The 23,604-nt window shown below is 41.0% G+C and overlaps 1 protein-coding gene across 3 annotated transcripts in view; it reads right to left on the reverse strand.

The window, feature by feature from the left end:
* Atr (ATR serine/threonine kinase) overlaps positions 1-23,604 on the reverse strand; it is a 69,698-nt gene that overhangs the window by 40,970 nt on the left and 5,124 nt on the right. For 2 of the 3 annotated variants that reach the window (XM_070005560.1, XM_070005562.1), the window contains exons 5-21: positions 22,680-22,846; positions 21,065-21,256; positions 20,541-20,728; positions 18,996-19,148; positions 17,593-17,785; positions 16,837-17,099; positions 15,984-16,174; positions 15,680-15,780; positions 15,230-15,401; positions 14,129-14,305; positions 12,026-12,220; positions 9,623-9,808; positions 6,834-6,926; positions 6,332-6,462; positions 3,647-3,790; positions 1,444-1,537; positions 145-270 (exon numbers count right to left, since the gene is read on the reverse strand). In XM_070005560.1, the coding sequence (XP_069861661.1) occupies positions 145-270; positions 1,444-1,537; positions 3,647-3,790; positions 6,332-6,462; positions 6,834-6,926; positions 9,623-9,808; positions 12,026-12,220; positions 14,129-14,305; positions 15,230-15,401; positions 15,680-15,780; positions 15,984-16,174; positions 16,837-17,099; positions 17,593-17,785; positions 18,996-19,148; positions 20,541-20,728; positions 21,065-21,256; positions 22,680-22,846 (2,766 nt within the window). The remainder of the gene's footprint in view (positions 1-144; positions 271-1,443; positions 1,538-3,646; positions 3,791-6,331; positions 6,463-6,833; positions 6,927-9,622; positions 9,809-12,025; positions 12,221-14,128; positions 14,306-15,229; positions 15,402-15,679; positions 15,781-15,983; positions 16,175-16,836; positions 17,100-17,592; positions 17,786-18,995; positions 19,149-20,540; positions 20,729-21,064; positions 21,257-22,679; positions 22,847-23,604) is intronic. The other variant, XM_070005561.1, reaches the window with a different exon arrangement.

The following is a 23,604-nucleotide window of genomic DNA, read 5'->3' on the forward strand; positions in this document are numbered from 1 at the left end:
TGCGCAAGGCTAACACTCTACAATTTGAGCCACAGTGCCACTTCTGGCTTTTTTTGTTTATGCAGTATTGAGGAATGGAACCCAGGGATTCATGCATGCTAGGCAAGCACTCTACCACTGAGCCACATTCCCTGCCCAGCATACCTGATTCTTATACAAGGTTTCTTTCAAGCTTGTAAGAGCGTGAATGCGAACATCTACATTTTCGTGTTGAACTGCTTTCATGGACAGCTGGAGTGATGTTTGAAGATCAGTACTCTCAGAGGTCTCCTGCAGAATAAGCACAGAAAGACATGCCTTATCCATTTTCCTACTCACATCTCAAGGCCTAAGTAGTGAGCACTTTCTCCTTTAATAAAATTACATTAAAAAAAAAGTAACAGTTCCACCTCTTCCAAAGTATATGCCATTATAATTTTCAGGGAAAAAAATTCTGTTCCAGAATATTTCTACTTCAAGAAAGATTTTAAATTGGGTACTAGTGGTCCATGCTTATAATCCTAGCTGCTCAGGAGACAGATCTGAGGATCACAGTTCAAAGCCAGCCTGGGCATGAAAGCATATGAGATTCTTATTCTCTAATTAATTACCAAAAAGCCAGAAGTGGAGCTGTGGCTTGAGTGTAAATACCAGCCTTGTGCTAAAAAAGCTAAGGGATAGTGTCCAGTGCCTGAGTTCAAGCCCCAGTACCTGCACACACACATACACACACACATGTGCGCGCGCGCATACACACACACACACACACACACACACACACACACACACACACACACACACACACACACACACACACGCACACACACACACACACAGATTTTATTCCAACTAAATAAAAATTTACCTATATAAAACAAATGCTCCCTCATAAGAAATAGAAGCTTCTCCTTAACAGAGGACTTGAACCAGATCTATGAACTATGTAAATAATTACAGTCTTTTCTTTTACTCCTTAATATATCTCATCTGATGCCCAGAAACCACCATTGGTATTTTCCTAATTTCATAGCACTCACTAGATTTCAAGATGTCTGAGCTATGTATTATTTTCCTTCTAAAACTCAGAAACATTTAGAGCAGACATGTATGACCCCATGATTTGTGGCACAAAACTAGAATCTTTCTTCTTTCAGGGCATATAGCTTGAGTAGTTTCTTCTTCGGAGAACTCTTAAGTACAATTTGCTGAGGTGGGTAGTAAAAGCACAAGAACTGTATTCTTTCTTCTATGATCTCTCTAATGCTAATATATATTTCATCAGATAATCAAGTTTTCCTCTCAAGACATGGATTCTTATAGCATTATCTAGTCACCAGAAACTCGTCATAAGAATAGGATTATGTGAATCCCGGATATAATTCTAAAGGATCTTTATTCAATGTATTGGGAATCAGAAAATTCTAAACCTAAGATCTTCTAAACCTTAAATAAAAAATGTAATACCTTTCTGTATTCCTGGAGAACTGCTTTTATCTTCTGTAATTCAGGATGATCAGGTAAAAAGTATATTTCATGAAGAAAATCTTGCACAGCATCCCTAATAAATAGTTGAAAGGGAATGTAGTCAAGAAGACAATTATATATTTTTAAAAAAAGGTAGGTGTTGGGAAGGTGGCTCAGTGGTAGAGTGCTTGCATCTCATGCATGAGGCCCTGGGTTCGATTCCTCAGCACCACATAAGCAAGAAAAAAAAAAAAGCCGGAAGTGGCACTGTGGCTTAAGTAGAGGGCGCTCGCCTTCAGCTGAAGAGCTGAGAGACAGCGCCCAGGCCCAGAGTTCAGCCCCCACGACCAACAACAACAACAAAAAAAAAGGATGAAACTAAGCTCAATTTAAACACAACTCAAAGTGCTAAGTAATACTTTTATCAATATGCAAAGTATTCTTCCTCACCACAACTAAGATCTTCAGTGAATTAATACTTGCAAATAACTAGCTACAGCCGGGCGCTGGTGGCTTATGCCTGTAAGCCTAGCTACTCAGGAGGTTGAGATCTGAGGATCTCAATTCAAAGCAATTTCCAAGTAGAAAAGTCTGTGAGACTTATTTTGAATAAACTTCTCAGAAAAAAGCCAGAAGTGGCACTGTGGCTCAAGTTATAGAGTGCTATCCTTGAGCAGAAAGAAGCTCAGGGACAGTACCCAGGCCCTCAGTGGAAGCACCAGGACTGGCACACACACAAAAAAGGTCTACCAGCTTTCACTTTTGTACTCTGGAGAGCATGGAGTCACTATGCCAGAAGTCTGGCCACTAATAAGCTCAGGACACATAGAGAGAGAGAGGCTCTGGCACTAAATGGACAAAGGAAGAAGCCCACCAGAGTGTACCTGTCAGCAGAATGTGGCTAGACCAGTGACCTTTTTTTGTTGTTGTTGGTCGTGAGGCTTGAACTCTAGCCCTAGGCACTGTCACCTGAAGTCTTCAGCTCAAGGGGAGTGCCACAGTGACACTTCCAGTTTTCTGGTGGTTCATTGTACATGAGAATCTCACAGACGTTCCTGCCTGGGCTGGCTGTGAACTGCGATCCTCAGATCTCAGCCTCCTGAGTAGCTATGTCTGAGCCACTGGCGCTCAGCAACCAGTGGCTTTTGAGACAACCAACAGATGAAAGGATCAGCTGAGCTCAGGTCACCTGGGCAAATTCTGAGCAAATGAAAATAGATTTTGGAGTGATTTATAATACAGCAACAGATGACCAAAGTCAACTCCCAAACAGAAATTTTTGTCTAACAACACAACAAAAGTTCATGGAGCAAATAAGCCTCGTTGAGGCTACAATATTTAAATTGCTTACAATAATATTATAAATAGTCCTTCTGGCCAAAATGTAAGAATTTAGAATTCTAGATTTCATTAACACATGCAACAGTCTCATACACTTTCCTTCCTGGACTGAATTCAAATTGTAATCCTCAAATCTCAGCCTTCTGAGTAGCCAGTAAAAGCATGAACTACCAGTGCCCAGCTAGGAGATGATTTTATTTTATTTTATTATTATTATTTTTTGGGTCCGCTTGTGGGGCCTGAATTCTGGGCCTGGGCGCTGTCCTTCAGCTCTTCACCTCAAAGCTAGCGCTCTACCACTTGAGCCACAGCGCCACTTCCGGCTTTTTTGTTTTTGCTTATGTGGTGCTGAGGAATCAAACCCAGGGTCTCGGGCATGCAAGGCAAGCGCTCTACCACTGAGCCACCTTCCCAGCCCAGGAGATGATTTTAAAAGGCCATTCTAGCAAGAAAATGAAGCCCATAGAAGCTCACAATTGGTGACTAGTTTGAAGGTAAACACAATGACGAAGCAAAGGTTTCCCAGTAAGGTAAGGCAGAAAAAAAGTGAATATCTCATGCTGATCTCCCATCTGTCTTTTATTTTGAGAAGAAAGGTAAATTTAGCTTCAGACTTTTAAAATTGGCAAACTATAATTTTTCACTGCCCTTCTACTAGTTAATGATTTTAAACCAATGGAAGCAATACTACAAAAGAAGAGCATCCACTCAACATGTAATTGTGTGCCAGTCACTTCAGCTTATGGATAGATGATAAAGCTGAAAAAAAAAAGTGAATGGTTCCACATGACAAACAATTACAGTACTTTGTGACATAAAATGACAGTAGAAAAAGATGCTGTTTTTATTGCTATTACAATACCTGTTGTCAATGATAAGATAGTGAAAGATAGCTGCAGTTTCCTTAGGCTGGATGTGGATGAGAGGTAACAGAGCTACTATCACATGACTGAGAAGGGAGCCCAGGTAGGCGTGGTCTAGGCACCGAACAAAGCAGTCCCACGCTCTGTGTGGAAAATGAAAATAAAGTCCATTATTTGTAAAGGTGCAACAATCAGTTATTAGTCGAAGAAATGATTATATATACATACAACAGATTACAAATTGAAAATATGAACTAAAGATCAAAAGTATATATACTCAAAGCGATATGTAAATTATAGAGTCAAAAAAGCAAAGTAGGTAGCAATTTTTTGCAGCAGGATAAAACAAAACGCGTGAGTGACTGTGTAAGCATTTGCTTATACAGAGGATGTTTGATTAATGGGTTCAATTTAAAAAATATTTAATTTTCTGAAGGTACAAATGTGATAAATATTCATTATGAATTGCATTCTGAATCTTGATCTTTCCCCGGTCTAAGTAAATATTACCACTCTCTCTTGTGACCCTGGGTAGTGGCAGGAGGCCAGTTTTCAGTCAGTCATACAATCATGAAGATAAACTGACATGATACTTAATAGTCATCCACTGGATTGAGTAAGACACCCTGTCATGCTAGAAAACAGAATCTGTAAAAGATTAATTGGGTCATATCAAAAGTTGCAGTACTAGCCGGGTGCTGGTAGCTCACACCTGTAATCCTAGCTTCTCCGGAAGTTGAGATCTGAGGATTGTGGTTCAAAGTCAACGTAGGCAGGAAAGTCCCTGACACTCTTATCTCCAAGGAACCACCAGAAAACCGGAAGTGGTGCTGTGGCTTAAGCGGTAGAACACTTGCCCCACCACCGACAAAAAAAAAAAAAGTTTCAGGGCTGGGAAAGTGGCTTAGTGGTAGAGTGCTTGCCTTGCATGCATGAGGCCCTGGGTTCGATTCCTCAGTACCACATAAGTAGAAAAAGCTGGAAGTGGCACTGTGGCTCAAGTGGTAGAGCGCTCGCCTTGAGCTGAAGAGCTGAGGGACAGCGCCCAGGCCCAGAGTCCAAGCCCCACGACCAACAAAAAAAAAAAAAATTTAGTGCCAAATTAAAGGGACCCCTACTGGCTAGAGGAACAATAATATTGATAATAGTGATTAAAATTAATCAAATTTGTAAAACTTTGTGACTGAAATACTATCAAAAAAAGAAAATTTTAACTAGACATTACTACAGTAAAACTGCTATTTTCTGAAAATTGTTAAGTATAGTCACATATTTATCTTACCCATCTGGTATGAATAATGTTTCAGAATAACTCAAGTTTTTGTTTTGTTTAAGAAGAATCCCACCTAACCAGGTGTTAGGACATACTTTCGTAATCCTAACACCAGAGAGGCTGAGGCAGGATGATGGAAAGTTCCAGGCCAGCTTAGGCTACATAGCAAGATCCTGTCTCAAAAAACTAAAAAGATAAAAGAAGAATCCCACCTAATAAACATAAAAGAAATAATGAAAATTAGAAATCACTATTTTATCAAGTATAATGAGATTATAAATTCAGGCAATAACATTATCAAAATATTAATTTAAGCTAATATTTTAAATATTAAAATATTAAATATTTAAACATTAATAAATAATGTTAAAACATTGAAATGAGGCTGGAAAGGTGACTCAGTGGTAGAGCGCTTGCCTTGCATGCATGAGGCCCTGGGTTCGATTCCTCAGCACCACATAAGCAAAAGGAAAAAAACCGGAAGTGGTGCTGTGGCTCAAGTGGTAGAGCACTAGCCTTGAGCTGAAGAGCTGAGGGACAGTGCCCAGGTCCAGAGTTCAGGCCCCATGACTGGACCCCCCCCCAAAAAAAAAAAAAAAAAAAGAAAAAGAAAAAAACATTGAAATGAAAGATTAGTAACATCATTGTAATAAAGGGATTCAGGCTACTAATTAGTCTTAACATTACTAAATGTGGGCAATCAGTTATTATCTGTCTTTAATGCTTTGAAAGAACAGAAACATCAAATCACAACTGTAAAAAAAATTTAAAAAAAAAATTTTTTTTGCCAGTCATGGGGCCTGAACTCTGGGCCTGGGCGTTGTCCCTCAGTTCTTCAGCTCAAGGCTAGCGCTCTACCACTTGAGCCACAGCGCCACTTCCGGCTTTTTCTGTTTATGGGGTGCTGAGGAATCGAACCCAGGGCCTCATGCTTGCAAGACATGAACTCTACTGCTGAGCCACCTTCCTAGCCCCAACTGTAAAAAATTTTGTCATTAAAAATAAAAACACATGGGCTGGGAAGGTGGCTCAGTGGTAGAGTGCTTGCCTTGCATGCATGAGGCCCTGGGTTCTATTCCTCAGTACCCCATAAGCAGAAAAAGCCGGAAGTGGCACTGTGGCCCAAGTGGTAGAGCACTAGCCTTGGGCAGAAGAGCGAGGGACAGTGCCCAGGCCAAGTTCAGGCTGCACAACCGCCAAAAAAAAAAAAGGCCAGGTGTTGGTGGCTCTCACCTCTAATCCTAGCTACTCAGGAGGCTAAGATCTGAGGATCGAGGTTCAAAGCCAGCCCAGGGCAGGAAAGTCCATGAGACCCTTATCTCCAGTGTGGGACCATTTTCCCTCCTATGGCTAGGAACTCAAGGTTGTACTACTAGAAAATACATAAAAACAAACTTGATCAGTCACTTACCTGCAACACAGTTCAGGAAAATTGTCCTTGAATCGAAGACCAGTTCTCAGTGTGGTCATCATTTTCACCCTTACAGAACTGACATGTTTGGGTCCCATCAACTTCATCAGAGACATCAAACTGCTCAGGGCCTACAAAGTAACAGTGCTTTCAGGTAAAGCTTATAAACCAGCTGCCTAGTGAGACAGCTCCACGGACAAGTGCTTCCCACCCAAACCTAAGGGTATCAGCTATCTAACTAGCGGTATACGAAGTCTAGCTAAAATGTCCAGCTTATGAAGAACTTAAGTCTTGAATCTAATGTTGGCCTCCCAAGTACAGTTTCTATTTTTAAGACTCCTAAAAAGCTTATGCAAATTGGCCTCAGCAATATATAGGCATTATATTGGATTACTTATCTTCTGTGGATGCAGCTAGAAGCTACATTCTTGTAGCAGTCTCCTGCAGATGCTGTATGAATTCTCTTCTAGTGCTCTCCAACTCAACAGTCTTGCTTACTTACCATTTTCTTATCTTCGATGCCAACACTAGAGCTCAGTAACTGCATATTAAAAAACGCCAAAATGCCTAGCAGCTTTGGTTGTAAATAATCAGCCTACGGGAAAACAAAACATAACCATAAAGTTTTATACACATAATTTTTTTTTTTTTTTTGGTGGTGGTGGAGCCTGTTGCTTTCCCTGAGCTTTTACATTCAAGGCTAGTGCTCTATCATTCTGAGTGCTTCACTTCCTGCCTGGGCTGGCTTTGAACAGCAAGCCCCAGATCTCAGCCTCTTCAGTAGCTACGATTATAGGTATAAGCCACTGGCACTGGGCCAAATTTCTTTTAAAAATTTGTTTGTTTGCTTTCCATTACTACAGATTTAACCCAGGTCCTTACTTGCTAGACATGCGCTCTTACAATAAGCTTGGATTTCAGCCCATGATTTTTTTTTTTTTTTTTTTGCTGGTCTTGGGCCTTGAACTCAAAGCCTGGGCACTGTCCCTGAGCTTCTTTTGCTCAAGGCTATAGCAGTCTACAACGAGCCACAGTGCCACTTCTGTTTTTTTTCTTTTTTTTTTTTTTTTTGTCGGTCGTGGGGCTTGAACTCTGGGCCTGGGCGCTGTCCCTCAGCTTTTCAGCTCAAGGCGAGCGCTCTACCACTTGAGCTACAGCGCCACTTCCGGTTTTCTGGTGGTTTATTGGAGATAGGAGTCTCACGGTCTCTCCTGCCCGGGCTGGCTTTGAACCGCGATCCTCAGATCTCAGCCTCCTGAGTAGCTAGGATTACAGGCGTGAGCCACCAGCGCCCGGCACTTCTGTTTTTTTTCTGTTCACGTGGTACTGAGGAATCGAACCCAGGGCTTCATGCATGCTAGGCCAGCACTCTATCACTAAGCCACAATCCCAGGCTAAGTCCATAATTTCTTTTTTTTTTTTTGTTTGTCGGTCGTGGGGCTTGAACTCTTGGCCTGGGCGCTGTCCCTCAGCTCAGCTCTTCAGCTCAAGGCGAGCGCTCTACCACTTGAGCTACAGCGCCACTTCCGGTTTTCTAATAGTTTTTATTGGAGATAAGAGTCTCACAGACTTTCCTGCCCAGGCGGGCTTTGAACCGTGATCCTCAGATCTCGGCCTCCTGAGTAACTAGGATTACAGGCGTGAGCCACCAGTGCCTGGCTAGTCCATGATTTCTTAAATTCACAATTATTTAATTGACATCATCTGTATTTCTACCTAAATTACATTAGACTATTAGAACTGTACACATGATAAACTGTTTCTCCAAAAGTCTTAAGTTTTCATAGTGACTACTTTAAGAAATTAATCCCTCATCACTACAAAACAGAGGTAAACAAGCACTGCAATGAGTACAATGAGAAAACCCTAAGCTTTCAGTCCATGGAATGAGTTAGTAGGGCCCTGAGGATCTGATTCTCACCAGAATCCAGAGTAGAGACAAGAGGACTAGAGAGACAAGCCACTGTTCTCTAGAGCATCCAGCGCTACAGAGCACCTCATTAAGGAAAGGTGCTACCACAGCAGTGCTCTGCTATTAAGGCCAATATCCGAGGTAGCGATGGTGAAAGGGCCAAGGATTGCAGGCATCATCAGTTACAGGCTAGACCTCCCTGGCCATGCTACTGTGTTCTCCTTACAGGAATACTGCTCACTTTCTTCTAGTTGAAGAAGGAATGGGCTTTGGGTCAGTCAGACCCGGTTTGAGTCTCAGTTTTTTGGGTTTTTGGACGTTGAACTCAGGGCCTGGATGCTGTCTCTGAGCTCTCTGGCTCTACCACTTTGAGCCACAACTCTACTTCTGGTTTTCTGGTGGTTCAGCGGATATAAAACTCTCACAGACTTTCCTGCCTGGGCTGGCTTTGAACTATGATCTTCAGATCTTCAGTAGCTAGGATGACATGTGTGAGCCACCAGTGCCCAGCTTGTGTCTCCATTTTGACACCTTAGTTTGCTTTGTCAAGGACAGTGTACTTGGAAGAGGGCACAGGGTGCCAAGATACCTATAATGTAGTTCAAAAATAATGAGGAGCTGGGTGCCAGTGGCTCACGCCTGTAATCCTAGCTACTCAGGAGGCTGAGATCTGAGGATCGGTTGAAAGCCAGCCCAGGCAGGAAAGTCTGTGAGACTCTTATCTCCAATAAACCACTCAGAAAACCAGAAATGTTACTGTGATAAAGTGGCAGAGCACTAGCCTTGAGCTGAAGAGCTCAGGGACAGCACCCAGGCCCAGAGTTCAAGTCCCACGACTGACCCCCCCCCCCAAAAAAAAAAAATGAGGAAAAACTTGGAGGAGAACAATGGAGGGGTGACATTGATCAAGATGCACTATACCCATAAACTGACATGCTGAACTGAAATCATTTGGTACAACCACTTAGGGGTACTAAAAAAGAAAACCTTCACTTTTCATTTGGTTGAAAAGATAAAGTCTCCAAAATCACTTGGAAATCCACATTTTTTTCAAAGCTACTATGATGGCAGTGTCTTCTGCGATCATGCAAGTCAAATCAACCTTTTTTTCCAAAGTAAAGATCCCAACTCTACTTTAACAGACAATCCAGGGAGTGGGAGTGAAGGATCACTTCCAAAAGGAAGTGTACTCTACCTGACTTACTAAGTGTAACCCGCTCCTCTCATACATCACCTCTGTAATAATAATCACTTTTTTCTTGAAAAAAGGACAGTCTATCCACTGGGAAATAAAGAAACGAAAGTTTCTTCAACGTCTAATGAGGTTCTAATAAAGGAATAAAGCACACAACAATGCCACCACCCACTAGTGTTCTCACCATGAGTTCCGGTGACATGGCGCCTCGCGGGCCCTGGTATGGGTCATCGCTGGAGGCAAAAGAGGCAAGGATGGACAGACCGTTGAACACCTGCTGATAATGTTCTCCAATGCGCAGCAATAACTCATTGTGCAGGCCTTGGAAATCCTGTCTCAGTAGACTTCCCAGCTCAATTTCCGTTTCATTCTAACCCCAAAAGAGTAAAACAAAAGTTTTTTTTCATGTTGACACCCCGAAAATAAGTATATTGATTTCAACATGGGATTAGTAAATAGGAGCTCTAAGCAGGTCATGTGATTTACTGATGGAACTGAAGAGAAGACCACGGGAAAATAATTCCAATCCTCTCCCTTCCACATAGTTCCACCATGGGTTACAGCAATGAAGAAAAGCGATCAGACTTTACTCTGAACTAGAACTTTGAAGAGCTCCAGTCTTATCTAAGGTCTCACTATATCATCAAACCCTGGCAGCAAATACAATGCAGAGTCCTCAAGCAGTTCTTCTGGATAGAACATTGGGGTTTAAATTCTAGCTCTGGAAAAGTCACCAATGTAATCTCTCTCTGCCTTAATTCCCTTTTCTGTAAACAAAAGCTAATGTAGCGTCAAGAATCCGTAACTAAAAATACTCCCATATCTGAAACCTGTCTGTGCACTGATAGGAGGGGGATGCCATGAGGCAAAATGGTGGTTCATGTCTTTAATCCCAGCTACTCAGGAGGTGGAGTGAAGATCGTGAGTACTATATCAGCTTGGGGAAAGTTACCAAGACTTTGTCTGAAAGCAAAATTCTAAGGACAAGGATGGCTTGTGGCTCACCTGCAGTTTGCCTACCACCACAAAGCCACAAGTTCAATCCCTACTACCACACACACAAAAAGAAAAGTTCATAAACACTGCATAAATTCTCTTCAGGCTCTGTGTTTAATAACGGTATATAAAGAACATAAATAAATCCCATGTTTAGACTTTGGTCCTACTCTAAGATATCTCATTATGAATATGCAAATTTCCCAAAATTTTAAAACAATTTGAAATTTGGTCCCAAGCATTTTGGTGGGGGACAATCTGCAGTACCTACCTTTCTCTTATTGAGCACCCTTGAGGATTAAGTGAATTGATCCGTATAGCAATGTGGATTGAGCAGTTCCTAACATGTAATGTGCATTCCACAAATACTTATTATTATCATTCTACCTCTACATCACACAGATTTACTTTTTCAAGAGGAATAAATATTAGCAATATTCAATAATTCTCATGTGGAAAAATATCTGCTGCTGTCCTATTATGAAAAACGAAATATCAGAGAAAACAAGTCATATGTCTATTTCTGCCAGTCTCATATTCCTCAAAGATACTTGTAATATGACACCAAAAAAAAAAACAAACACAAGCTATAACGTTAAATTAAAAAATGATTAAGAGGGCAGACACAAGGCCTCATGAATAAACACCAGCTACTCAGGAGGCGAGGTCAGGAGGGTCAAGGTCCAAGGCCAGTGTGGGCAAAAGATGGTGAGACCTCCATCTCAACAAAAAAGCTTGGCATGAGGCTGCAGAGGAAACGTAAGTAGGAGGATTGAAACCCTGAGCAAAAATCTAAGACACTAAAATAACCAAAGCAAAAAGGATTGGGATGTGGCTCACAGGATAGAGTACTTGCCTAGCAGGAGCTTAAAACCCCAGTACTGTCAAACAAACCTTTTAAGCAAAAACAAACACCCAAATATATACTACCAAGAAACTGGGTAAAACTATAAGCAGAAATCAAGTAACTAAACTAAGTATATATATATATATATATATATATATATATATATATATATATATATATATATATATATATATATAATAGTTGAAGATGTTTGTCTCTTCCTGTAAGATGTAATTACTTGTATATCATCAGCCAAGTTATCTTTGATGGACCAAAAATACTAAAATAAAAGCAGATTATTCTATCCCAGGATGGTGAAATGAACAAGAAAAAAAGGAAAAGAATAATCCCATTCAATATTGTCCTAGGGCAAAGATTATGTCTCATAACATCATTTAAGTTTATTCTAGCATAGGCTATAAATTATTTGGGCTCCTTGTCCATTAGAAAGTTAGGTTTCTGGGGCTGGGAAGGTGGCTCAGTGGTAGAGCGCTTGTCTTGCATACATGAGGCCCTGGGTTCGATTCCTCAGCACTACATAAGCAAAAAGAAAAAAGCCGGAAGTGGTGCTGTGGCTCAAGTGGTAGAGTGCTAGCCTTGAGCTGAAGAGCTGAGGGACAGTGCCCAGGCCCAGAGTTCAGGCCCCACGACCGGACCCAAAAAAAAAAAAAAAAGAAAGTAAGTTAGGTTTCTTATGATGCTAACTTCAACAGCAGAATAAAATGTACACAAATACTCTGGTACCTTGAGATAATGAAGGGCACGTTCTAATTCATCTTTGGAACAGGAACAAACCAAGTGAGAAAAGATATATTTGAAGTTATTGATTAAAATCTCTCTGCGATTGACATTTAACTGGTTTCCTAAAGTTCGAATGAGGGCAGACGCTGCTGGGCTGGCTTTGGCGGCAAGGTCGGGGAGCAGAACCTGCAACGTCCGCTGAAAAAGAACACAGCGGTCACTTGCATTCTCAGATCAACTACACAAAGAGGTAGTCTTAGATGCCGCATAAATTACAGGAGTCCATACATGACTTCCCCTGCAGTCAGACTTACCATTTATTCACTTGACTGATACATGAGTATCTACTATAATTCAGGTACTACCAATACTGGTGATATGGTAAGTTCACATTGTAAACATGGAGAGAAACACAGGAAGGAAGCAAACATAAACATAAAGGGGATAATTTCTTATGTGTGTGTTAAAATAAATACACACTCTAAGGAAGAAGTTCCTAGTCGGATATATTCTTTAACTTATCTTGTATTTACAGAATAACCATAAATGTACCTGGCAAACTTTTATAAAGGATTCAGTGGTGCAATATTAAAGAAAACTTTTAAATGAACCTAATATCCCAATACTGCAACAAACCTACTTTCATTATGGTTCATTGCCTTTTAAGTTCTCATTCATAACACACACAAAATCCAAACACAGAATGTTTTGGCCTTGGCTGGAGGTGTGGCTCACCTGGTAGAATAGCACCAGCCCAACAAACGTGAGGCCCTGAGGACTTCCAAACACAAATAAATCAAGACATTTGATTTCTTCTCAGGGTTTTATTTTTGTCTGGTTTTGCTGCTTGGATAATGTGGACATAAACACCTGTGTGATGGTTCACGTCTGAAATCCTAGCTAATCGGGAGGCTGAGAGTTGAAATCTGAGCTCGTGATTCAAAGCCAGCCGGGGCAGGAGATTCCATGAGACTCTTATCTCCAATAAACCACCAGAAAATTGGACATGATGCTGTGGCTCAATTGGTAGAGCACTCGCCTTGAGCAGAAGAGCTGAGGAACAGCACCCAGGCCTAGAATTCAGGCCCCACCAAAGGAAAAGAACAACAACAAAACAAAACAAAAAACAAAGCAACCTATGCCCTTTGGAGGAATGAATGAATAAAAAGGTATCTTCTGAGATACCATACCCTGTCATATTTCTTTTTGGAATGTAACAAACTTACAAGCAGTTTAAATTTGTTAAATATAGTACCACTGCATGAAAACATTCTTTACAGACTGCTATTGTTAACTTATTGAGTAGGAATAAACTTTGCTTTGGAGAAAAGAAGACAGTCTAGTCCATTATGGTTTTTTTTTTAATATAATTTTTTTTTTTTGGTATCAGTCATGGGGCCTGAACTCTGGGCCTGGGCACTGTCTCTCAGCTCTTCAGCACAAGGCTACCACTTGAGTCAGAGTGCTACTTCTGGATTTTTCTGCTTATGTGATGCTGAGGAATCGAACCCAGGGCCTCATGCATGCAAGGCAAGCACTCTACCACTGAGCCACCTTCCCAACCCTAGTCCATTATGTTTTACACCTCAATCCCAATGAATTGCCCAATAGTTAGGGCATTTGAACTCACTTTTTCACAACTCCTTAGAGATGGGAATGACATCAGTCTTTGAATTGCCTGTTTTAAATTACCAATCATAATATTTAAGACATATAGGCTCAAAGAACTAACCAAACCAATTGCACAGCTAACTGTCTAGAATAAGTCAACATAAATAGTCTGATCATTTCATATCAAAGTAAAGACACAAAAATTAAAGATCTAGGATCCACATGATCTCACTACACTTGCCAGATTTTTCCTTAGAAAGAACGAAAGCAAGTAAGCAAGCAAGGAAGGAAAGAGGAAAGGAGGGAAAGAAGGAAGGAAGGAAGGAAGGAAGGAAGGAGGAAGGAAGGAAGGAAGGAAGGAAGGAAGGAAAGAAGGAAGGAAGGAAGAAGGGAAGGAGGGAAGAAGAAGGAAGGCAGGGAAGGAAAAGCCAAGCTATGTAAATGCATAAAATATTGATTGAAAACCTTGATGCGTCATAGGCCAGTGAAACTTACATTAAGGAAACGATTCAGATCAGGAAAGTCAAAAACATTGGCGATTTCAGACAAGGTATTTAAGGCCATTTCTCTGTGGTGAGCGTCATCTCGCAGTCGCATCTCGGCAGTCTGATACAGGGTGCTACTACCGGAGAGTGCTGCCATCTGACTCGAGTGGAGAGTCTCCACCAAGAACTACAACAAAACAACTTGATTTGTTTCCACCCAAGGAAGAAATTTCAACGAGTACTTTTTAAGCTGCTGGAAAGGACATTATCAACAGTGTATTGTCCAAATTGGCTTCTTTAGTTCTTTTACCAACCTTAATAAAGTGGATGTGTTATAATCTCCCTTTAGTAATGGCAACCAGGCTAAGTAAAACAATGTCACTAATATGCTCAGGATTATAGCACAAATACAGAATAAAACTACTATTTTACCATAGTCTAACCTTTCAGCCATTAACTGAATATTCCTTTCTGAAAACAAAATGCCATATCCAAAATATCAAGAGTTTACCATTAAAAAGGCTAAAAAGAAAGGCATTTCACTGGGCACCGGTGACTCACGCCTGTAATCCTAGCTACTCAGGAGGCTTAGATCTGAGGACGGTGGTTCAAAGCCAGCCCGGGCAGGAAACTCCTTGAGACTCATCTCCAATAAACCACTACAAAACCAGAAGCAGTGTGGCTCAAGCAGTAGAGTGCTCGCCTTGAGCCGAAGAACTGAGGGACAGCACCCACGCCCAGAATTCAAGCCCCATAACTGACAAAAAAAAAAAAAAGAAAGAAAGAAAGAAAAGGCATCTCACTGAACATGGAAGATAGTGTAATGATTCAACTCTTATTTTTGTACTACATCTTCAGGCCAATATGCTAAAATATAAAACTTCAGCTCCTTTAAAATAGATATGTAACTTGAAAAATAGTCAAAATAAAATATGCATATATGGCTTTTTTGGTTTTGCCTGTTTCTTTTTCCACAGCATTGCTTGGCATGGTCTCAAACCCAACTAGTTGGGACGAGGAGTAAGACACTGCCTAGCTTTTTCTCTTTCTCTTTGTAAAACTTATGTGAAGACTGCTATCGCCTATAACAAAGATAAATGCTGACTCTCACCTGACAGATGGGCTTCTTATACTGACTGAAAAAATTTTGTAGCTTAACACTTTTAGCTGCAACAAGAGCTCGAATTTCTGTGTATGCTGCTCCAGAGACCGATGCTGACTTAGATAACAAACAGTGCAACAAGTGTAAGAGTGCAAAAGGTACCAGATCTCCTTTCGCTGCTCTAAAAAAAGAAAAAGAAAATGACATTAAACATACCACTGTTTCAGACGAATGCAAATCTACAAATGTACAGATGCTAGATCTTATGTTTTCTCTAGAATGTATATTTTGCTTTCTTTTTTTCTTGTTTTTTCTTGGAGTACAGAGTGCAGGGCCTCTAGCTAGGCAGGCATCCGCCACTGAGCTGTACACCAGCCCTCATCATTTCTAGTACTAGGCAAAGGAAAGAAGACAGAGACAAAATCTAGGTAAGAGAGATTGCGAATGTTGCTAATATACCTTCCGATGTCGCCTGTTGTAAGGATCAAGGTATCCTTCAGTTCATTATTGCGTGAGATTTGGGCATGTGTGTATGCGTCCTTCATTCTTAAGACGAAAAGCTAAACAACAAAATTAAGTGGTTAAAGAAAATCGAGAGCCAGGTTTATGAACACTAATCAAAATAAAAATGATCAGGGCTCTTGTATAAAAATGATCAGGATTCCTGTATAAAAATGACCAGGCCCCTCTACAGATGGGGAACCTCATGGCTTTCCCTTCACTTTCAAAACAATTTGAAACATTAAGAAATTAAATAATCAACCTCTTTTATAAATCCATCTTCAGAGTTCAGGGATTCCAGTATGTGCTTAATGTTTCCACTAAATGCCACTCGAACATCCTTGTCTGGATCCTCCATTAAGTTTAAAAAGGCCCCGAGAACCACTTTTACATCTGTTTCATCTTCCTGAAAATCAAGGTGCTTACAAAGATGATGCAAATTGTCTATGAAAGCTAGAGGGCAAGAAGATGCATTATTTAATTTCACCTATTACACAGCAAGGTTGTGCAATAAAAATATTGTCAGTAATGTGCTACAAATAATCCCAAGTTATCTTGTCAACACTTAATACTTAAGTATGTACAGCACAGAGTTGCAGGAGATTAAAATAGAACTAATACAGGGAGGTAGGGAGGGAAGGGATGGTAGGGGAAAAACAGAGAAAGAAGTAACAATGCTTGATAGGAAAAGTACTAATTGCCTTACTCATGTAACTGGCAACCCCTCAGTATGGTATTTTTATAATAAAAAAAAACATTAAAAAAAAGAAAACAGAATTCAAGTTTCTTTAATTTTTTTCTATGATATTAAAAAAATGTGCTTGAAAAGGTTTTAAAATATTCGTTAGAGCCAGGTACTGGTGGCTCACCAGCTACTCAGGAGGCTGAGATCTGAATATCATGGTCTGAAGCCAGCCTGGGCAGGAAAGTCCATGAGACTCTTGTTTTCAATTGAACAAGAGAAAGTGGAGCTGTGGCTCAAGTGGACAGCACCAGCCTTGAGTGAAATAAGCTAAATGCAAGTGGAAGACCCTGAGTTCAAGCCCCAGAACTGACAAAAAATAATAAAATTCCACAAAATAAAATGAAATATGAAGGCAGTCACAATGGCTCACCAAGTTTTACAGGACTAGGTGTTTGCTTTTTCAGGAGGAATAGGAATGGCTTGCAAATGGAAGCCTTCAGCTGGAAAGAAGAACACTTCATCTGAGACATAGCTTTCACATTCTTGCAGAAGAGGCCCACAGGGCCGTGCCCAATGTCCGGTTCCACTAAAGAATTGCTCAGATCGAACATGCCATGGAGAGTACAGACAAGCTGACCAAGTATGGAAGCAAATTCTTTCTTCACTATGTCAGAATCGTCCTTGACTTTATCTCTGGGAGATAAAAGACAATGTATTTCACTTCTTAATATATGGGATAGATTTACTTAAAATACAAAAAGACACCTGGGTGCCAGTGGCTCAAGCCTGTAATCCTAGCTACTCTGGAGGCTGAGATCTGAAGATCATGGTTGGAAGCCAGCTCAGGCAGGAAAGTCTGTGAGACTCTTATCTCCAATTAACCATCAGAAAACTGGAAGCGCTACTGTGGCTAAAGTGGTAGATAGCTAGCCTTAAGCTGAAGAGCTGAGGGACTGCATCCAGGCCCAGAGTTCAAGCAAGACCCACAACCGACCCGCTGCTCCCCCCCCAAAAAGAAGACAAAAATATAGGAAAGATAAAGGTTAGTAGGAAAACAAATTTCAACATGAGGAAAAGCAATTTTTGCTTTGTATTTTCAGCAATAGATGTAATTTGCATAGATGGTTAAAGAATTACTATGTTCTAGAACAGAATGATATATTCACATGAAAATATTCATACATACAAAAGCATCTGGGGAACTGTGTCACAGGAACTTGGCTGTTGCAACAAGATAAAAAATCCATTCACACAACTGGCGCGGATTGCTTCCTGGGAGCTCTGCAGGGCCCAGCTGTAAACCGCTGTTCTCCAATCCAGGAATATTCTTCTTGGAAACAGAGTCAAAAGAAACACACATCGTGACAGTGCTGGAAGTGCTTCAAAACAAAAAAAGAGATAAAGAAGTGGATTAAACTAGATTTCTAACAGTGTTAAAATTGACTTATAGAAATACACACGCATGTGTGTTAACATATTCTGTGTTACATAACACAGAATATCTAAGTTAAATCTTATCAGAAAACAAATCAGGAACCTTGACAGACAGAAAATAACAACACAGTTCTCTCTATAAAGTTTTCTCCTTTGGTGTTTTCGGCAGTCCTGTGCTGTAAACTCAAGCCCTGGGCTTGCAAGGCAGCCACTTTACCACCTAAGCCCCATCCTCTGCCATGTTTTGCTCTGGTTATTTCTGAGAGGGTCTTAGATATGTCTTATTACAGCAATCCACCGGCCTCTACCCTCCACATGGCTAGGGCTGCAGATATGCAACTGCCATGCTCAGCTCGTCGGTTGAGATAGTCTCATTACCTTTTTGCCCAAACTTACCTTCAGCTTCAACCTTCCTGCTCCCTGCACATCTGGAGTTTAGACAGGCTCCATTCTGGCCCAGCCTATATAGTAAATACTTTCAAAACTAACAGTGTCATGTACAGGTGAAGAGGTGGAACAGACGCAGTTCTCCTATTCCCTAGATAGGTGTGTGAATGGGCACACCTTTGGAGGATAATACAGCATAACAGAATGAATGTGCAAACCTTGTAACTCAGGACCCTACTTCTGGTAGTGACTTTAATGACCTCAAACTTCAATGAGCATAGGAATCTCCGGATCCTGTTAAAATGCAGATTCTCACTATTTTGTTTTGTGTGTGTGTGTTCTTCAAATATTTCACAAGTTTCTTAAAAACAAAGATACTCAAGGGTATATCTCAACCTTGAGGGTATGGTTTTATTACTTTCCATACAACTCTTTCTTGAATTATTGAAAATACCTTTCCTCCTTTGTTACTGAAAAAAAGTATAAGTAAGCATTAGAAATTCCACATAGGGCTGGGAAGGTGGCTCAGTGGTAGAGCGCTTGCCTTGCATGCATGAGGCCCTGGGTTCAATTCCTCAGCACCACATATGCAGAAAAAAAAGCCGGAAGTGGCGTTGTGGCTCAAGTGGTAGAGCGCTAGCCTTGAGCTGAGGGACAGCGCCCAGGCCCAGAGTTCAGGCCCATGACCGGACCCAAAAAAAAACAACAAAAAAAAAGAAATTCCACATAACAGAAATGCGTTAAAACAACAATTTTGGGATCTCTTACAGTAGCTGCCTGAAACCCTCTGGCTTAGTTTCAGAAGAGGAGAGGCAAATGCAGGAAGCTTCGAAGGGTCATTATCGGAGAGGGAAGAAAGCCATGGGAGTGAGAGCATTCCACACAAATCTTCTAGAATCTCATCTTCAAATGAACGTTTTACTGCAGAAACACACAACAGGACATCTGTTACATCTATTGCTTAATCATATGGCATTTTAATGGATATCAAGTACAGGTGGCTGTGTGGCTCCGTGTGTGTGTGTGTGTGTGTGTGTGTGTGTGGCTCCGTGTGTGTGTGTGTGTGTGGCTCCGTGTGTGTGTGTGGCTCCGTGTGTGTGTCTGTGTGGCTCCGTGTGTGTGTGTGTGTGTGTGTGTGTGTGGCTCCGTGTGTGTGTGTCTGTCTGTCTGTCTGTGTGGCTCCATGTGTGTGTGTGTGTGTCTGTGTCTGTGTGGCTCCGTGTATGTGTGTGTGTGTGTGTGTGTGTGTGCTGGAGATTATATTTAGGGCCTCATGATTTTGTTTTTTCACCTGAGGCCAACATATTCCCACTTGAGCCACACCTCCACTTCTGGCTATTTGGTGGTGGTTAATTAGAAATAATCTCATGGACTTTCTGACTGGCTGGCTTTGAACTATGATCCTCAGATCTCAGTCTTCTGAGTAGCTAGGATTACTGCCTGAGCTACCAGTGCCTGGTATGGGGGTTGTTAATTTAAGGGGTCATAAATAATGTTGTTGTATGCAGTTCTGGAGATTGAACGCAGGGCTTTGTCAAGTGAAGCAAGCACTCTGCCACTGAGCTACAATTCTGGTCCCATGAGCCAAAGAAACTAAATATGACTTAAAAATACGCAGCTATGCACTTGTTAGGAAAAAGACTGTGGCACTCTTCAGCTTCTCAAATCAAAACACTTCAAAGTTATGCGGAAATTATTACTGACTGAAGAATAATGACTTATAGCAATGTGAAACTCAGAAATTGCTAACTAGCCAGGTACTAGTGGCTCACACCTGTAATCCTAGCTACTCAGGAGGCTGAGATCTGAGGATCATGTTTCAAAGTCAACCTAGGGAAGCAAAGAACCAGAGACTCTTTCTTATCTCCAGTTAACCTTCAGAAAATCAGAAGTGAAACTGTGGCTCAAAGTGATAAAGTACTAGCCTTGAGCAAAAGAAGCTCAGGGACAGTATCTAGGCCCTGAGTTCAAGCTCAACATTAACAACAACAAAAAATAAATCACTGACAAGCTTAATCAATATCAAGGAAAAACTACTCATTATTAACATTTCTGTACTTAGTATATTAAAAAAAATTTTTTTTGCCAGTCCTGGGCTTGAACTCAAGGCCTAGGCACTGTCCCTGAGCCTCTCTGTGCTCAAGGCTAGCACTCTACGACTTGAGCCACAGCGCCACTTCCGACCTCTTCTGTGTATGTAGTACTGAGGGCTTCATCATACTAGGTAAGCACTTAACCACTAATCCACATTCCCAGCCCCAAACAGCATATTTCTACGCTGCCATAAATTATTCTGCCTTACAGCTTACTCACTTTGCATATAAATCAAAGCATCATAAACTTTCACCACTTTATCAATGACCACCTCCAATTCAGACTTCTGAACAGATTCTAACAAACTCCTAGAGCTCTTTAGCACTTTCGAGTAAAAATCCAAAGGCATCCAAGTCATGGCCATTGGAGAATTCTTCTTGCTTCCGTCTTGGCAGTTGAAATCATGGCTGCAGTGAATACATTTTTTAAGATATTAGGAAGAAAATGAGTCTTGTTTAAGTTAAACGTAATTATTACAATAAAGCCAATTTAATGAAAATATGCAAATCAACTGTCATTATTTTCTCTTTATGTTGGCTTCCATTACTCTTCTGATTTGAGAATGGATTTGGCTGTAAAGATTAGTAAGCTTACTACTTAGCTCAGTGGCCAGCATTTAATAGACACTCAGCAAGAGATGAAACTGATCTACTTCATTCAAAGTATGTGTTCTAAGTCACAGAAATTGAGCAAATAATCAAGTCTCCTGAAAGCCCACCAAGAAAACACAAGAAGGTGTTTACCACTCCATGTATTCTGATGAACGGTGCACAGTGCACAGAGCAGCCAGCTGTAAGACAACAGCGAGTCCTTCTAAAGTTTCGGTTATGTGATTCTTTGCAAGATTACATTCAAGGGAAGCCTGAAGAGCCTCAGCTTTGTGTTTCAGTGTACTCCAGAGCAGGCTTTTTTCACTCATATCCATGTGATCCAGGCTAGAATTAATTATAACCAAGTAGAATGATATTACTATTCAATATAAATTTGGATATATTCAATTAAATATACAATTCAATATAAATTATTTCAATATAATTTAAAGATCAGTAGTAGAGTACTTTTTTATTTTAAATTTTTATTTTTTGTTCTAGTCTTGGCGCTTAGACTCAGGGCCTGGATGCTGTCCCTGAGCCAGCTCAAGGCTAGTGCTCTACCACTTGAGTCAGAGCTCTGCTTCCAGCTTTTTTGGTAATTGGAGATAAGAGTCTCCTGGGGGCTAGGAAGGTGGCTCAGTGGTAGAGTGCTTGCCTTGCATGCATGAGGCCCTGGGTTCGATTCCTCAGCACCACATAAGCAGAAGTGAGTCTCCTGGGGGCTAGGAAGGTGGCTCAGTGGTAGAGTGCTTGCCTTGCATGCATGAGGCCCTGGGTTCGATTCCTCAGCACCACATAAGCAGAAAAAGCTGGAAGTGGTGCTGTGGCCCCAGTGGTAGAGCGCTAGCCTTGAGCTGAAGAGCTGAGGGACAGCATCCAGGCCCAGAGTTCAGGCCCCATGACCGGACCCCCCCCCCCCAAAAAAAAGTCTCCTGTACTTTCTTGCCCAAATTGGATTCAAACCATGATTCTCAGATCTGAGCCTCTTGAGTAGCTGGCGCCTGGCTAGTATATGTTTAGTACATGTAAGATCCTGGTATCAAAAAAAAAAAAAAAGTGGGTATATGTACACATACACATATACAAATATTCATAAATATACTATATATATATATATATACATATATATATATATATATATATATACTTAAAACAAGAACTATAATGAAATATAAACTTCTATCTATACTAAGATAAATTTAAGCAACAATTAAAACAGTGTTCAGCCTGGCTCAAATATGACAATTCTTTGGCTACATTATAGAATCACTGATTTGTTAACATTTAAAAACTCCTCCTTGATGTATAGTTTCAGTGATATTTCAAGTATACTAAAAGCTAAATTAAACAAATATGTGAAAAATTTACAGTAACTATATTTAGCCATGAAATGTTTTGAACTAGAATAAACCAAAAGAATTATTAAAAATATTTTAAGCATTCGGCTGTCCGCTTAGAAAAAAATTCCTTGTTATTTAAATTGGTTTCTGAAAGGACTGAATGGAGCATAAACCTGGGTTAGGCACAGTGGCTCATGCCAGTAACCCTAGCTACTCAGAAGGCTGAGATTTGAGGATCGAGGTTCAAATCCCCCCAAAAAACTGTAAGTGGAGCTGTAGTTCAAGTGGTGGAGCACCAGCTTTGAACAATAAAGCAAAGGGAGAGCCAGCAGGCCAAGTTTGTGTGCACACGTGTGCACACGTATGCACACGCACACACACACACACACACATACACACACAGACACACGTGAACGAAGTCCTACTCTTTGGATTGCTCTGATTCTCTTTGGGATGAGATGGAGGAACTGTGCCTGCGCCTTTTGGGAGAGATCTCATCACTGGTGCTGCTGCCATCTTCCTGTTTAGTCCAGCATGGAATCGCCTCCACACTCTCCATTTTCAGGGCAGCATAAAGTGGACCCAACAAGTACTGAGAAAACAAAATGATTGCACAATCTTTATGAATGCCTCAGGTACTAGTGACATGTTCTCTATAAGACAAACGATTCCACAGCCATAGGCAAACCCAGCTTCCATCTTCATCTGTACTGTGTCTTACAAGGAGGAAGACAAATCCTCTCAACTGTTTTTCCCTCTCTCAAAATACTACAAAGAAAAAAACTCTGAAAGGGAATTACTAACTTCTTTCACATCTCAAGTGCAGCAACACAGTTAAACTAAGTTTTTTTTTTTTTTTCAGTTGTGGGGCTTGAACTCTGGACTTGAGCGCTGTCCCTCAGCTCTTCAGCTCAAGGCAAGCACTCTACCACTTGAGCCACAGTGCCACTTCTGGTTTTATAGTGGTTTATTGGAGATAAGAGTCTCACGGAGAAGTGGAGCTGTAGCTCAAGTGGTAGAGCGCTTGCCTTGAGCTGAAGAGCTGAGGGACAGCGCTCAGGCCCAGAGTTCAAGCCCCACGACCGACAAAAAAAAAAAAGAATCTTACGGGCTGGGAAGGTGGCTCAGTGGTATAGAGTGCTTGCCTTGCATGCCTGAGGCCCTGGGTTCCATTCCTCAGCACCACATAAACAGAAAAAAAAGCCAGAAGTGGCGCTGTGGCTCAAGAGGTAGAGCGCTCGCCTTGAGCTGAAGAGCTGAGGGACAGCGCCTAGCCCAGAGTTCAGGTCCATGACTGGCAAAAAAAAAGAGTCTCATGGACTTTCCCGCCCGGGCTGCTTTGAACCAAGA

The sequence above is a fragment of the Dipodomys merriami genome, unplaced genomic scaffold (assembly GCF_024711535.1).
Source record: "Dipodomys merriami isolate MVZ:Mamm:240054 unplaced genomic scaffold, mDipMer1.0.p SCAF_68, whole genome shotgun sequence".
Classification (NCBI taxonomy): Eukaryota; Metazoa; Chordata; class Mammalia; order Rodentia; family Heteromyidae; genus Dipodomys; species Dipodomys merriami.